Source organism: Poromitra crassiceps (genome assembly GCF_964638095.1).
Source record: "Poromitra crassiceps genome assembly, chromosome: 22".
Lineage (NCBI taxonomy): Eukaryota > Metazoa > Chordata > Actinopteri > Beryciformes > Melamphaidae > Poromitra > Poromitra crassiceps.
Window position 1 is genome coordinate 3,421,562 of NC_139647.1, and position 17,229 is coordinate 3,438,790.

Sequence of the window (17,229 nt, forward strand, 5' to 3'; positions counted from 1 at the left end):
GAAAATGGGGGGAAATGAACAGGGAGTAAACTAGGGGAGGACTGTACCTCATATTGATCATAAATAAGGCTTTTCCTGGTCTCTTATATAAGGAAACATTCAACAAAATGATCAGCTACATGGTTTATGATGTATAATATTAAGGGATTTTTATGGAATGGCAAAATGTGTGAAGGTTAGAGCTGCTTGGTCCGGAGGAGTTCTAGTTTGGCACCGGCACTGGTTAGTGTAGGCACTAGGCGGCCATGCTAGAGGGGGACACAACAGCAAGTAGTACTGCACTAGAGGTATTTGGTCTTCAAAGCTTTGGGGCTGGCTGGTCCTTCTCCCAGTAGTCGAGTTCCCCAGTCTCCTCTGATGGACCAGATGAAGGCAGGTTGGTCCGGTCTACTTGGTCCGTGCTGTTCCTGTGGTTAGATCTCCCAGGGTTTTGAAGAACTCCTCCATCTCCTTCTGGAGCAGAAGGTTGCGGGTCTCTGCGTTTTGATGAGCCCTCTCTGAGTTCCTGAGTCGGATCTCCAGCATGTGGAACCTCTTCTTCTCCTGGTCCAGCTCTTCCTCGAGGCAGCAGACCTGGGACTGGTATTTAGAACAGGACTCCTCCAACCTCAAAGAAGAGAGGGTGAGAAGTAAGTATCTGCATGAATTAATAACAGCTCACACTGATTTAAAGGGACGGTTAACCCCAAAATCAAAAATACATACATCCATAATCTTAACTGTATACTATTTATCTATCTCGATCATTTTAGTGTGAGTTGCCAAGTTTTGGAGATATCGGGTGTACAGATGTCTGCCTTCTCTCGAATACAATGGAACTGGATGACACTCGGCTTGTGATGCTAGGAACAATTTCCTTTCGATCAAACTACACCCGCTAGCTGCTAGCTAGCAGCAGCTAGCTCACAGCAAATAGCAGGTGTAGTTTGGTCTCCATGAAACTGCTTAGAATAAGTCTGTGGACTGAATTATCTTGAGTAGCCGGGTCATGATTTCTGGAAAGAGACATGCTGTTGAGTTTTATTTTATTTTTATTTTTTTGGCATCACGAGCCGAGTGCCATCCAGTTCCATTGTATTCGAGAGACGGCAGACATCGCTACAGCCAAAATATCTCCAAAACTCGGCAACTCACACCAAAATGATCTAGATTGATAAATAGCACTACAGGTAAGAGGGAAAAAATATGTAGTTTTGATTTTTTTTGTCAACTCCCCCTTTAAATTGGTCAACAGATGAGCTACGTCAAGTGATTGGTTCTTACTTGCGGATGCAGGTTTCGTAGCTCGTCCTCTGCATCTTCAGCTCCTGCTTGAGCTCACACACCAGGTTGGTGAGACCCTCGTTGTTTCCCGGCCCCTGGTCCGTGCCATCATCCCCAGGGTCAGCCTCCCTGCCAGCAGTGACACTGCTCCCCCCGTGCTCCAGAGCATTGGTACTGTCCTCCCTGCCACCAGTGATGATACTGCTCCCCCCGTGATCCAGAGCATTGGTACTGTCCTTTGCCTCCGCCGCTCTCTCTTGCCCCTTCCCTAATCCCGCCCCCTGATCACTTCCCTCCGGCTCATCCAATGAGATCTCAAAGGAGGTCCAGAGGGCGGAGGTGTCAGCAGGCAAGCTCAGGCTGGAGGGAGCAACGTTGTCATAGGCAGACAGTCTGTGGCACTGCAGGAGGGCTCTGTGAGAGAGGGTTGCGCTCGCTGGAGAGAGGGTGTCTCCGGCGGCGTCTCTCTGGGACAGGCTGGACTCCTTCAGGGACAGCGTGGAGTCTTTGAGTCTTTCTCCAGAGGAGGCGGTGCGTCTGTGAGCTCGCAGGGACGACAGGCCGTTCATCAGCCAGTTGCTCCCGCCGGCCGCCGACACGTCCCCCGCGGATCCCCCCATTTTCCCCCTCGGCCCCCCGGGCCCTGCCCCACCCTTGAAGGAGCACCTCCAGGCGGGCAGGGCTTTCGCCTGTTTGCTGGGGCTAAGGGCTACCCCGCTCGCGGCCTTCCCCTCAATTTTACCATCTATTTTCCCATCCACTTTCCCCTCTGTCTTGCCTTTGCCCTTCCCTTCAATCGGACAATCCTCGCCCTTCTCCGCGCCACTAATATGGGGACTTGGTTCAGAGGGCTTAGTCTCTACAGATGGGCTAGAAGATCGCAGGTCCTCCTCTTTGGGGGGTTTGGAGCCGGAGCCGGAGCCTGAGGAGGGACTGGGTTGGGGGTCAGCGTTTTCGTCTGCGACCCATTCCACCTTGCAGCGTTGGCCAGGGCTCTGCTGTGGCTGTGGGGTGGTGGTCTCCGTATCGGGCTCCTCCCGCTGGTAGAGGCGGGAGTGTTCGCTGATCAGCAAGGTCATTAGATGCTGCACCTGGGAGCTTCCTGGTTACCAGGACAAGGAAGGACACACAGCAATATAAATATGTATTCAAAATGTACTTGAAATGTCAATGTTCACTCCTATCACTCCGTCAAAGCAAATTAACTACTGTACTGATTTTGCAATAGATTCATGTTTGTAGATTTGGCGTGATCCTCTACCCTCCATCATGGTGACTGGATCTTCCACTCTGGGCCGAAGGATATTGGGTCCAAACACGGTGGCCAGGTTCTGAACACTCATCTTATTCTCACTGGAGTGGGACTGAACTTCATCCAGAAACCTGACCGGACAGAAACCAAACACAGAGTTAAAGCTCCCATTTGGTGTCAAACTTGCCTTATTGCCTCTTTGATTATAAAGGTCTTGTATATATACTGTAGGTGAAACATCATGGAAGTCTCAAAAGAAATGGTCCCCAGATCAATCCAACCCAGCCAGAGGAGAGAGAAAAAATGCCTCCAAACGAACACTAAGTAACACTAATTGAATGTGCCCGCTTACAGCACAGCCCCCACCAACTGAATGTGGAAGACCAAACCTTGTTAGGGGCCTCTGATAAGATCTGATCAGAGGCCCCGCCCCCTCAAAACAGTGCATAGTTAATGAGGGGAGAGACGGAGCGATAGAGACGTCCCACAGAGACTGGATTTAAGGTCTTTTTTGCAACAGAATTCATAACATTGTTTTAAAGACCCACTAGACACGTTTTAATTAAACAGCTAAAATAGCCCAAAATGGGACCTTTAACACATCTCCAGATAAGATCCTCAGCACTGATAAGATCACTGATAAGATCACAGCACAGATAAGATCCTCAGCACTGATAAGATCACAGCACAGATAAGATCCTCAGCACTGATAAGATCACTGATAAGATCACAGCACAGATAAGATCACTGATAAGATCACAGCACAGATAAGATCCTCAGCACTGATAAGATCACAGCACAGATAAGATCCTCAGCACTGATAAGATCACTGATAAGATCACAGCACAGATAAGATCCTCAGCACTGATAAGATCACACCACAGATAAGATCCTCAGCACTGATAAGATCACAGCACAGATTAGATCCTCAGCACTGATAAGATCACAGCACAGATAAGATCCTCAGCACTGACTGCACTTAGTTCAAATCAAACTCTCATGACAAAGAGCCACTGTGAGTCAGGACTCTGTCATCGTGTGGGTGGACTGGCTGACGATATTAATAGAGACGCAGGCGGCAGAAGAGACAGATTCAGACAGACTGACTCAATCAATCTGATGATGCCACTTTCCCTGATGACAGCAGGGGGGACGTAGGCGTACGCAAAGTTATTTATTTCTCCGTTATGACGAGCGGTAAATCCTCATCTTATAGGAGCACCGAGGACATTGCTTACTTACTTGCAGATGTATTTAAGGAGGTTGTAGTTGACCTGAGGAAGAGCTTTCACCTGCTTGCCAAGTTCCATGATGCCCTTGAAAAAGGAAAAGCAATACGTTTTAATTGGAAAGGTGATCATTTGGGAAAAACAGCCAATAAAGTGATAGGTGGTCATAGAGAGGTAAAGTGGAACGTCACTTCCTGCTTCAGCACTGTACCAGAGATTTTCTTCCGCAATTTATTTTCCCCATAGACATTTCGTAAAATGGTTGTAAAAATAGTTTTACTTGGTCAAACCAAACGGTTCAGCTATATTTAGAAACGGGAGAGACCATAGAACATTTCACTCGGACCAAAACTAAAAACAACATTTTCTTTAAACCCGCATTTTTTTTACGTTTTGGTCCGAGTGAAATGTTCTGCGATCTCTCCTGTTTCTAAATATATCTGAACCGTTTGGTTTGAACAAGTAAATCTATTTTCATAAGCATTTTACAAAATGTCTATGGGAAAATAAATGGTGGATGAAAATCTCTGGTACAGTGCTGAAGCAGGAAGTGACAAAGTTCCACTTTGGCTCTCTATAGTGGGAGGATCACACACTTACTGTTTCTTTATCCTTGATAAGCATCTGAGCGCAAGAAAGGAATTGCGTGTATTTGGAAAAGGGAATTACAGGCTCAGGCAGCTCCCGTATGTAAAGCTTTAGCAGTGACGCCACCGTGTGGACATCTGTAGTACTGTAAGAGAAGGACACCAGCATAAGACACGCATCCATCCAACCCGGAGGGGAATGTAGAGTATGATATAACCTGCTGCTGTGTCATCCCCTCACCTGTCAAACACTGGCTTCTCGCCACGGTCAAACGCATCCTGCAGCTCTCGAACATGATTGGTCTGTCCGGGGGCCCTGAAGAGCCCCTCCTCCTCGAGCCCGTGCTCGCGTATGAAGCACGCGCACTGCTCCACCAGCAGGGGGACGAGCCGCTGGGGGCCACACGGGCCCTCGCACAGCATCGTCTCCTCCAGGTGCTGCCCAAAGACACCTGTACCCACACAACACACAATAAAACACATCACTGCATGTGCATGTGTGTGCACTTAAAGGATAAGTTCACCCAAAAATGAAACTTTGGTTATTATTGTAGCAGACTGTTCAGTGTGTGCTGTTGCGTGTGTGCGCGAGGGTGTGTGTGTTCCCTCGGGGGTTGCCGTAGGGCTGTGTATGTGAGGAGAAGAAGAAGAAGGAGCTTCCGGGTGGTCGTCCTGCGGACGTGGGTTCTAATAAATGTGAAGCCTGTTACAACTGACTCTATCGTTTATTATTTTATTAGCAAAGTGTGGAATAGGCGGACCCGAATGCTCGGCTACATTATCTATTCACCCCCATGCCGATGGAAGGACAGGTGAGGTTTTATAGTCCACAAAACATTTGTGGAGTTTCACAGCAAAACACTGTGGCAGAATGCTCCTAAATAATGGAAGTGGATGGTGACCAACTTTCAAACATAAAAAATCAAAAAAACATCAAATGCTTCCATACTGCTCACCTGGCATAATGCAAGACACAATGCAAGGGATGGCTGCTTGGTTCGGAACACTGTCCGTCCAGCTCAAAGCCACCCAGCAAGCACGGACGGACCCGGACGAATCGAGAGAGCCCAATCGGGGCCAGCTCAAGTCATATCATGACGAGTCAGATCTGGCCCAGATTATCGCTGTATCACTATCCAACTAATTTCACTCACCACTGAAATATCCATGAGGATAACTAAATGGTTGCAATCAATCACGTATTTCTCAGCCTGGGCTATTTATTTATCCAAAATCCATGTGATCAGCACTTGCATGTGGACAATCTGCGCTGATTAACAAACTGTTTATTCGTGGAGGTGGGTGGGACTACGAGGAGATAAATTGCGGGGAATCCTGCAATTGTGTGCAATGTGTTTCGGGGTTCTTCTTACACAGATTGTAGACGGTCACACTGTGATGTCCGATCCAAGACTTGACGCCAACGTTTTAAATATAAAACAAGTTTCTGCCATAATCCTACATAGGCTATATTCGTGTCTTGTATAGCCCAGGAGCACTGCAAACGTTATAGGGTGACACTTGTAAATTTTGAGGGAATTCCTCAATGATTCTTCGAGATTAAGGTTTGAATTAAATTAGCTTTCGTTTTTATTAACACGTTCACTGCCAATGACGAGTTGACTCGTCAAAAAAAATCCAACGGTTGACTGCCAATGACGAGTTGACTCTTCAAAAAAAAAAAAAAAAAAAATTTGACGGTGGGACGTGGATCAACCCACGTCTCCTATAAAAAATATTGGAGCCACCGAACGTGTACAACCCATTCCACCGACCCACTAAGTGGCGACAGTGCTCTCCAGACTAGAAAAAGCCGAGCCAAAACTGCAGGGGAACGTGCGAGGAATCCATTCTCATACTGTAAAATGGATTGGCGAAAACGCTTTCGCTTTCGCGCATTATCGCGCTGGGAGCTGGCGGTGGGGGATTGCAAATTTGCATAATAGATTATGCGTGCAACACACTTTGAAACACCGCAGAAAGCCCACAATCGCACGCAGCTTCATTGCAGCTGAGCTCACAACCGAAACGACTCATGCAGACTCGCCCAAAGAGCAGCCGCCAGCAGCCAGGCAGCACAGACAGGCAGAGCCTCGCTTGTGACAAACGCTGCAAAGCCACCAGAGACACACCCACGGAGGGAGGAGTTTGAAGGAGAGGGGGGTTTCCTGCTGCTATGGAGGAAATTACTGTTCAAAACTATTGTTTAGATGTCTGACGTCTTACGCCAAAAATAAATGGTTAAAGTGACTGTTCTATCGAATTTCACAAAAAGCCATTTATCTCAGAATAAATTTTCAGACGCTGAAACCATGCTGTATTCTACTGCTAATGCCTACATAACTACTAACTCTACAAACTAACTCTTTTAGACAGAGAAAGCACACATTCTATTAGTTCTTTTGAGATCATTTGTGTTCACAAAATCTTAGCAGAAAAGAATCCTCGGCTCTTGAAAGATGAGCCAGAATCCTCAAAAAAAGCCTTGGCAGAACCTACCTACAGTATTGAAAAAACGGCTGGCAGTGAATGTGTTAAAACTGTCCCGACTCCATGGATGTGGATGTAGCGATATAAAAATAATAAGGGGTCCATGTTTTGAAACGGTAGGCTAAAAGGTGTATCCCTGGGGATACACAGTGATCGAACCAGGCGTTTTGACGGTACGATTTTTTTTAAACTGACATATTTGTGTCGAGTCCACCCCTGGGGATACACAGTGATCGAACCAGGCGTTTTGACGGTACGATTTTTTTTAAACGGACATATTTGTGTCGAGTCCACCTCTGGGGATACACAGTGATCGAACCAGGCGTTTTGACGGTACGATTTTTTTTAAACTGACATATTTGTGTCGAGTCCACCCCTGGGGATACACAGTGATCGAACCGGGCGTTTTGACGGTACGTTTTTTTTTAAACTGACATATTTGTGTCGAGTCCACCCCTGGGGATACACAGTGATCGAACCGGGCGTTTTGACGGTACGATTTTTTTTAAACTGACATATTTGTGTAGAGTCCACCCCTGGGGATACACAGTGATCGAACCGGGCGTTTTGACGGTACGATTTTTTTTAAACTGACATATTTGTGTCAAGTCCACCCCTGGGGATACACAGTGATCGAACCAGGCGTTTTGACGGTACGATTTTTTTTAAACCTACATACAGCAGATAATTTCAGCAGCGAACAGGTAGTTCCGTAAGTTGTAGATCCCGAGTTCAAATCCCACACGGGGTGATATAATATTTTTTGAAAATGTAGCAGAAATTGTTAATCTGGACATAATTATAGCTTTATGTATAAAGCTGCTGAATATACACTGTGTACATAGCAGAATAACGGAACATGCCCATTCATGGTAACGGTCATATTCGACGTCAGCTTGACGTTCCCGCGTAGACGTCTAAATCATCCCCAAATCACCATGTGATCTGGCCACGTCCTGAACGTCACTGGAACACGTCATCACAACGTTATCATGACGTAATTTTGCTTGCTGGGCAGAATCGCTAGCACTGTAAAAACTGCTTGGAAAGTGATGGGAAGGAGCGACCCCGCCCCCCTTCAAAGTGTTTACGAGCAAAATGTTGTCAGTCTGGCGCTCGACATCCTCGACGACCCACAACACGTTCTGTTCACCGAAAATACGAGTTACTGCCCTCGGGCAGAAGATGGAAAAGATGTAAGGGGAAACGAACCGCCTTAAGCTCTCCTCCCTTCCAACTTCAATTCAATTGTTGAACAGACTGCCGACACTGCCGTGTCCTGCAGGGGCCAGCGTGCCGTAAAGTGCCGTTTTAATTACTGTTTTACTTTCTTTTTAATTATTCATCAGGTTATTTGGTTCTTATATTTTTATCCTGATGTGTTACTATGCACTATTGAGGCCGCACTTTGGTATACTGCACTTTGCTCCAGTGCTGCAGGGAATAAAGTCAACCAAATGTATTAATTTGCCGTCTTCTTTCCCTGTGACATTGGCACAAATTGCACTTGACTGCGGACACTTAGTTGGTTTACTTTGGTCGACTTTAATTTCCTCGTATGTGATGTCACCATTATGACTAATAGGATTAGTTCTGTTGGTCAAAGCCAAGTTGTTTCACTTGGTGGGGACTTAGTTCCCCCACACGCCTCTGGGGACAGGAGTTTGTTTCTCTGTGCTGATGGAACCAAACTGTGTCTATTGTCCATTGTTGTTGTTTGTGTATCTGTGTTACTGACACTATATGTTAAGCAGTTGTACCAAACCTTTGTGCCTGAAACAAATTTCCCCTCGGGGATAATAAAGTTAATCTCATCTCATCTCATCAAGTCTCCACAAGCCCTGAGATGCCAAGTTGACTTGAACAGATGTCATTTACACCCTGGTTTTAGCTGAAATCTTCAGTGTAGCACCAGGCTACTACAGTAACTCCACCACCTCTTCTTGGAGCACTTGGCTACAGTAACTCCACCACCTCTTCTTGGAGCACTTGGCTACAGTAACTCCACCACCTCTTCTTGGAGCACCAGGCTACAGTAACTCCACCACCTCTTCTTGGAGCACCAGGCTACAGTAACTCCACCACCTCTTCTTGGAGCACCAGGCTACAGTAACTCCACCACCTCTTCTTGGAGCACCAGGCTACAGTCACTCCACCACCTCTTCTTGGAGCACCAGGCTACAGTAACTCCACCACCTCTTCTTGGAGCACTTGGCTACAGTAACTCCACCACCTCTTCTTGGAGCACCAGGCTACAGTAACTCCACCACCTCTTCTTGGAGCACCAGGCTACAGTAACTCCACCACCTCTTCTTGGAGCACCAGGCTACAGTAACTCCACCACCTCTTCTTGGAGCACCAGGCTACAGTAACTCCACCACCTCTTCTTGGAGCACCAGGCTACAGTAACTCCACCACCTCTTCTTGGAGCACTTGGCTACAGTGAAGATTTCAGGTAAAAATGGTGTAAATGACTTTTCATGTCCACGTGGCATCTCAGGGCTTGTGGAGACTTGGACTACGCCAGGTGAGCAGTATGGAGGCTTTTTTTTGTACATTTGAAAGTTGGTTTCCATCCACATTTAAGAGAATTCTGCAACTGTGTTTTGCTGGGAAACTCCACAAATGTTTTGTGGACTAAAAAACTCCACCCACCCTTCATGGTGGGGGTCGTAGATAATGACTGAATTTTAATTTTTGGGTGAACTTAACCTTTAAAGAGATTGGTTTTTGTCTGTGTGTGTGTGTGTGTGTGTGTGTGTGTGTGTGTGTGTGTGTGTGTGTGTTTGAGTACAACACCACACCTCCTCCGAGTGGGGCCCATATGGCTCTGCGTATGGCTCTGACCCACTCCTCCATGTCACTCTGAGAGTTGGCCATGAGCAGGAAAGACTCGTGGCTGATGCCTGTTCGATCCTTCTCTCCACCTCCCCCTGAAAACACAACCACAATTGGGGAGAAAATGGAAGAAAAACCAAAGAAAAAGAAAATAAATAAAAAAAACACTACTGTAGATGATGTAGTAGAGTTGCTAATGTTTGCATATGTTTTGCTATGTATGTAAGAGTACCTGCAGCACTCATTACCAAGCCCTGCGCTGTAGTGCTGTAGTGTGTTACTGTGTGTGTGTGTGTGTGAGGAATGACCCAGAAAGAACGCTGTTCCCTCTGGACACCAGCAGCAACTGCACCATGCCTCTCACTCAGACTCTCTCTTGCATTCCCAACCAGGGCCCCCCCACCTCCCCCTCTCTCTCTCTCTCTCTCCTCATCTTCTCACTCTGTTATTTCTCTTTTCTCCAAGGTGACACTGGATAACACTTCACACACACACACACACACACACACACACACACACACACACACACACACACACACACACACACACACACACACACACACACACACACACACACTCTGTCTCTCTCTCTCTCTCTCTCTCTCTCTCCCTCTCTCTCTGCAACAGGGATAGTGGTTTTTACTGAAAGAGCTGTACAGTACTACAGACCTGCTGATGATGCACTGTGTGCTCCATTTTCTACAATGCAGTCCCGGCCGTGAGCACCAGGTGTTCACATGCAGTCCCAATCGTGAACACCAGGTGATCACATGGCTGTTGAATTGATTATACAGTGGTGTGATTTCTAGCTACTGGATATGTGTGTTTTAGGCTTAGGCAGCACTTCCCCCAGGCTACTTTTCATTTCCACATACAAGAGCTTCCCCAAAGACGGTGACAGACAGGGAGACAGAGAGAGACAAAGAAACATGCCTACAGTACTGTACATACATTGTCACACACAGTGTAGTACACTAGTACACACAGTGTAGTACTGCACTGTACACCAGTGGTTCTCAAATGGGGGTCCGCGGACCCCCAGGGGTCCTTGAGGAGGGTAATTTATTTTCGTTATAATTCCATTCATAAGTAACACAATGACTATTTTGGTCATGGGTTTTATACACTTTCTGTAATAAAACATCTAAAAGCATCAATCTTATTATCATATGGGGGACCGTGGGACAAAATCCTAGGACCTAAAACACCTACAAATCGATCAGCTCTAGGGCTGCTCGATTATGGCAAAAATCATAATAATCACGATTATTTCCGACTGATTTTGAGATCACGATCATTTAACGCGATTACTCACTGACTTGACTTTTGCATTATTGCACTTGGAAAAAACATAATTGTACTGAAAAACAAAGAAATTAATGAAAATAAAAGTAAAAATGTAAAGATAAATAGGCTAGAATAAATAATAATAAATAATATTGTTTTATCTCGATTATCTTGTTTTCATAATAGCCAAAATTGTAATTGAGATTACAATTCGATTGATTGCACAGCCCCAATTAGCTCCAACTCTATTCTCGACTGTAAACAATAACCACGGAGCACGGAAGCGGAAGTCTTGGTGCGGACGTCCACTCTGTCTACACCAGAGACCCCCAAAAATATCAGCCGTCTGTTCCGGAGTCTTATCATTACTTGTCAGACTGATGGGTGCCCGTCCAGATTGCACCACCGACAAACTGATTCCACCGTTCACACAATCTGCCTCCAAAGGCACTTGAGCACAGGAGTGCTAAAACATGATCTACAATCACTCCCTCCTCCTCTTCAATAATTCACGCTGAGAAAGATGCGCTGTACTTACTGCCGCCAATAACAGAGACCCCGCCCTCAGGGTAACAACAACCCATCGTCAGGGCGTTGGTGAACCTGCAGCAGCCGTGGCCCATGTCGCCTCTATGGCGGCCGGTGGGAAAAAGAGGGCTAACAGCTGATCCACAAGCCTTTCAGAGGGACGTCGGCTTTCTCACAGGTGAATCTGTGCCAAGGTGACACAAGATTCCATCCCACCACCATGCAGACGCACAGAGAGGCATTACCATCACCGCCACTGCAGGCCATCTGCACTCTCTCCCACATCCATCGTCCGACCACTTAATGTGATTTCTCTCTCTCTGTGTGTCTGTCTTTTCTTCCCTCCTCTCTGGCCCTCAAGTCTGTGTGCTGCATACTGTCCACTGCTCTGAGCGTAATCATGCCAACCCCACGCTATCTGTGTGCATACTGTCCACTGCTCTGCGCGTAATCATGCCAACCCCCACGCTATCAAGAGCAGCGACGAATAAAGAAACCATTGTTGATTGAACTCTCGGACACGGCTGCTGTGGCAATCTCATCCTTACATTTTATGCATGGGTTACGCCTGGCGAGTCCCAAACTAGCTGCCGATTCACTCTTTTTTTCTCCATTTATCGCACTGATCCGATAGGTCAACGAGGTGTGCATAGATAGGCGATCTGATTGGCTGCATGGACACAGTCTGATTACCACTTTAAGCACACACCGAGAGACACTTCAGGTCTCTCAGCAAACCCTTTATTAGATCAGTGGCCAAGTGGTTCCAGTGTCGGCCCTGAAATTGGAGAAGGTTTTAGAGTTTCATCACCTGCCTTTGAGCTTATCGTTTTTGTCATAGCAATGCAGAGCAGAGCAGAGCAGAGATCAAGTACAAAAATCACCATAAATGGATTTGGAACATCTATTCCCATTCCAGAGTAAATGGAGATAGAATAAGGAAGAAATATTGTCATCTTCGCCTAGTGAATAATCTCATGGTAAAAGGCAATATCACCATTAGACCAGATTCCACAAATAATGCTGCTGAATGTACTGTCATACTCCTTCACAGCAAATGTAACTGTAGATTTGATGAAAATACACTAAAATGCACCATTTATGGTGCAAATCAATAAATATATGAGCGAGGATGAAAATATGATTTTCCCCCTTTATTGCGTCTCCATTTTAATAGATGTAGGTTTACTTACACTTGATTCATATTTCATAGCTTCTTATCTTTCAAACAAGGCCAGACATACTGTTATGCATCTAGGCCTTATGGTTGAGGAGCCATCCAGATTGATTTGTGGTATGTCTGTCTAGGTGAGACAACACCCCCAAAGCACCCCTGGGTGGAGATAGGGTTCAGCACCCCTGGGTGGATAGGGTTCAGCTTGACTTGAACAACGACAGAGAGGCAGAGCCCCCCCCGCCCGCCAGGTGAGACCTTTGACTGTCCCCATGCCAACTCACCTGGAATAATCTCAAATAGATGGCGACCAGGCTCATCCTGATTGGCCGGCAGCTCATTGACCTGGCTGCCTTGGAGAGGAATACAACCCTGGGGGGAGACAGAGAAGGGGAGGAAGGGGTGAGACAGACAGACAGACAGACAGACACTCAGACAGTCAGACAGACAGACAGACAGACAGACACACAGACAGACAGACAGACAGACAGACTGTCAGACACACAGACAGACAGACAGACAGACAGATCAGACAGACTGTCAGACAGACAGACTGTCAGACAAACAGAAAGACAGACAGACTGGTACCAATGTGCAGTGTTCAAGGGCCAAACAAGAAATCAATGAGTGGTTCTGGGACGCCTGTTGAACATTATAGACGGAGTACGCCGCGCTCTGGGCACCCGTCCAGCAGGGGGAAGTAATGATGATGGAGGGAGGGAGGGATGACTCAGGCAAACATCTCTCCATCTATTTATCCCGGTGCCACTTCCTTATCTACTTACATTGCTGATCCCTCCAGCCATAGAGAGGGTCAAAGGTCATCGGCTAAGTGCTCTGACTGAGAAGGCAGCAGGGCCACAGGGCAGCTAGTTACCAAATGATCAGACAGACAGTCAGTTTGGATGGGTAATAACAAAACAAAACATGCACTTTAACGGACAGTGTGGAGATGTCTTAATGGAAGATGATAAAAAAAAATATATATATATATATATATATATATATATATATATATATATATATATATATAACGGGTCAGGAACTCGGTTTAATTCAGTCGTAGGACAGAGTCCCTGTCTCTGCCCTGGGGCATTGGCAATGGGGACATTATTCGTGAGACCAGAGGGAAGAGCACCTCCTACTGGTCCTCCATCACCACTTCCAGCACCATGGTCTCCCATCCAAGGACTAAGCACAGCCAGACCTGCTTAGCTTCCCCCAGCACAGGAGCCTTTAACACAGGAGCCAACAGTGCTGGTATGAAAACATGGTAGCAGATTTGGTTGAACATGTGAGCTTCACCTGTGCCTTGGTCTCATCCTGGTCCTTGTAGAAGTACAGAGCCTCGGAGCGAAGCACGAACCAGCGCAGCTGCCAGTTCTTCATGATGCTGCGCTGTCTCTTCAGCCAGCCGGACTTCAGTGCCCTCTCCTGGTCCAGAGGAGAACAGGGCCTGGACACCCGGGACAGCTCCCCCAGCACCATGCTCTTGGACCGGGCTGGAGAAAGAGACGGCAGGCAGGGGGAGTGTGCAAGATGAATAACATTGATGAGTGAGACAAAGAGAGAGGAGAGAATTGCAGAAAGAAAGAGAGAGAGTACATGTTATTTTGGGATTTCTTTGGGGATTTTGGGATCTCCCTATGATTCTACCAATTCACTCAGAGAACATCCAGAGAACATCCAAAATCCTTCTTCATACAAGTCTCACCCTTGGGCAAAGCTAAGCCCACAGCCTCACCCATGCATCTAAGATGTCCTCTCCATAAACCAAGCCCATCTATCAAGGCACTGGCCTCCATGTAGCAGTGAAGAAATTAATGCATCTATCTACTCCGATCCATTGTGATCGTGTGCTTCAGATATGAAGAAGTAGGGGAGCGGTTTCCCATCACATTGTTCTTCTCCTCATAGAGGAGAGTTTTGCTTTGGATCAGGTGGAACATCTCATCCCGTAACGGACTGATTAACAGCATGGATTATGTATTAGCGTCTGTATGCCAACGGTATATAGAGCGAGCACAGCGACAGTAGAGCAATCCCTAGGGAGTTGAGAGAGAGAGAGATAGAGAGAGAGAGAGAGGGAGAGAGAGAGAGAGAGAGAAGAGAGAGAGAAGAAATCAATGGCGTCTTTTTCCCTGTTAATTGCATCTCGCTTTCTGCTGAGGACAGCAGGGGGAGAGAATGGGGCCTGGGCTCCATCTCTCTTTCCATTTCTCTCTCTTGTTTCCTCCCCCCTCCCCCCCTCTCTCTCCCCCTCCTCTCTCTCTCCCCCCTATCTCTCTTTCTCTCTCTCTCTCTCTCTCCCCTCCCCTCTCTCCCCCCTCCCCTCTCTCTTTCTCTCTCTCTCCCCCCGTCCCCTCTCTCTCTCTCCCCCTCCCCTCTCTCTCCCTCTCCCCCCTCTCTCCCCCCCCCCCCCATCCCCCCTCTCTCTCCCCCCTCTCCCCCCTCTCTCTCTCATCAGTCTACTCTTCTCATTGTAGGCCTCTCCTTGCTGGGTGTCCTTCACTTGCAGAGTCATGTTTGTTGGGAAGGCAGAAGGAGAGAACACGTGCTGCAGTCATGCTGAACAGAACAGAACTGTACAGTGAAGAACCAGGCAGAGCTGCAGTCATGCTGAACAGAACTGTACACTGAAGAACCAGGCAGAGCTGCAGTCATGCTGAACAGAACAGAACTGTACAGTGAAGAACCAGGCAGAGCTGCAGTCATGCTGAACAGAACAGAACTGTACACTGAAGAACCAGGCAGAGCTGCAGTCATGCTGAACAGAACAGAACTGTACAGTGAAGAACCAGGCAGAGCTGCAGTCATGCTGAACAGAACAGAACTGTACAGTGAAGAACCAGGCAGAGCTTCAGTCATGCTGAACAGAACAGAACAGTACAGTGAAGAACCAGGCAGAGCTTCAGTCATGCTGAACAGAACAGAACTGTACAGTGAAGAACCAGGCAGAGCTGCAGTCATGCTGAACAGAACAGAACTGTACACTGAAGAACCAGGCAGAGCTTCAGTCATGCTGAACAGAACAGAACTGTACAGTGAAGAACCAGGCAGAGCTTCAGTCATGCTGAACAGAACAGAACAGTACAGTGAAGAACCAGGCAGAGCTTCAGTCATGCTGAACAGAACAGAACTGTACAGTGAAGAACCAGGCAGAGCTGCAGTCATGCTGAACAGAACAGAACTGTACACTGAAGAACCAGGCAGAGCTTCAGTCATGCTGAACAGAACAGAACTGTACAGTGAAGAACCAGGCAGAGCTGCAGTCATGCTGAACAGAACAGAACTGTACACTGAAGAACCAGGCAGAGCTGCAGTCATGCTGAACAGAACTGCGTAAACGCAAATCTGTCCGGGCCGGAGGTTCCGATTTGTTAACTTTAATGACCTATATTAATGATTCTATCCAGGTTGGGTTTATGAGTCTGGACGCTCCAAGTCTGATTTGTGTCACTTGTCCAAAACCACATATGGAGGTAGTTTCCAATCTGCTTTCGACTGATGTGACTTCATCACTGATCACCCAAATCAGATTTAGATTTAGGAAACCAATCAAGATAATAATGATTAATGACTTTAGCACCAAATCGGATTTGCCTGTAATGTGAACATGGCCTTAGAACTCAGTTCTTTGGTGGAATAATTGGTGGACAGTGATTTGAATATCTTTGATTCATAATCATTTGTAATTAAGGTATGTTCTTCTACCAGCACATTTTGGCCAAACTCAACCTCAGATTTTTGGATATGGTCTCATCTGATGACACGATTTCAGACGGCAGCCCGTCTTTATTGTCACACGAACACACTACAACACATGCATGTGGCCACTACACACACTCATGCTGACGGTGGCCGGTGAAATATGTCCTCTGCATTTGACCCATCCAGGCTTGTCCTTTCCTCCAGGGGTCAGGCCAGGAGCAGTGGTCGCTATTTCTTTCCAGCGCCCGGGGACCTTCATTGGACCATCATTGGACCAACTTCAGATGTTGTCGTCACTGGTCGGATGACGATCTCCTGCATGTTTTTTAGTGGGGGGTTATGTACGGAGGAACCCCCTGGGGGGTACGGGGAGAACATGCAAACTCCACACAGAAAGGCCCTTTCGACGAGATAGCCCACCTGGGCAGTAGGCACTGAAGATATGGGGGGGTCACAACTCCAGCGCCCACAGCGTCCCAGGTGGGAATCGAACCCAGGACCTTTGAGCTGTGAGGCGACAGCGCTTACCACTGCACCACCGTACCCCACCGTACCCCCTGATGATTGATTAAGTCAAGAGGAAATGATAAAAGGACATGAATATTTTAGTGTTCATCACACTGCCGCTGCAACTTGCTCCAAAACCATCCCATCTCGTTGACTAAAAGTAACGACTGCTATTCATTAACGGCCCTAGAGTCCAATGTTTAAGATCATTCAGCACAAGTGAGAGAGGAGAGACGCCTCAACCACAACACCTGTTATCACTGTCCTCTGTGGTGACCAGGCATCATCTGTCTGTGCAGGATGTTAGTGATACCTGCTGCTGACTGTGTGCTTCAGGATTCAGTCTGATGTAGCAGCTTCTGA

At 47.1% G+C, this 17,229-nt stretch overlaps 1 protein-coding gene across 1 annotated transcript in view; it reads right to left on the reverse strand.

The window, feature by feature from the left end:
* Nucleotides 1-5: 5 nt before the first annotated feature.
* Nucleotides 6-17,229, reverse strand: part of arhgap22a (Rho GTPase activating protein 22a) — a 25,239-nt gene continuing 8,015 nt past the window's right edge. The window contains exons 3-11 of the mRNA XM_083658509.1: nt 13,954-14,150; nt 12,933-13,020; nt 9,626-9,754; nt 4,573-4,783; nt 4,345-4,477; nt 3,758-3,831; nt 2,525-2,646; nt 1,264-2,365; nt 6-607 (exon numbers count right to left, since the gene is read on the reverse strand). Coding sequence (XP_083514635.1) covers nt 388-607; nt 1,264-2,365; nt 2,525-2,646; nt 3,758-3,831; nt 4,345-4,477; nt 4,573-4,783; nt 9,626-9,754; nt 12,933-13,020; nt 13,954-14,150 — 2,276 coding nt within the window. The 3' untranslated portion in view covers nt 6-387. The remainder of the gene's footprint in view (nt 608-1,263; nt 2,366-2,524; nt 2,647-3,757; nt 3,832-4,344; nt 4,478-4,572; nt 4,784-9,625; nt 9,755-12,932; nt 13,021-13,953; nt 14,151-17,229) is intronic.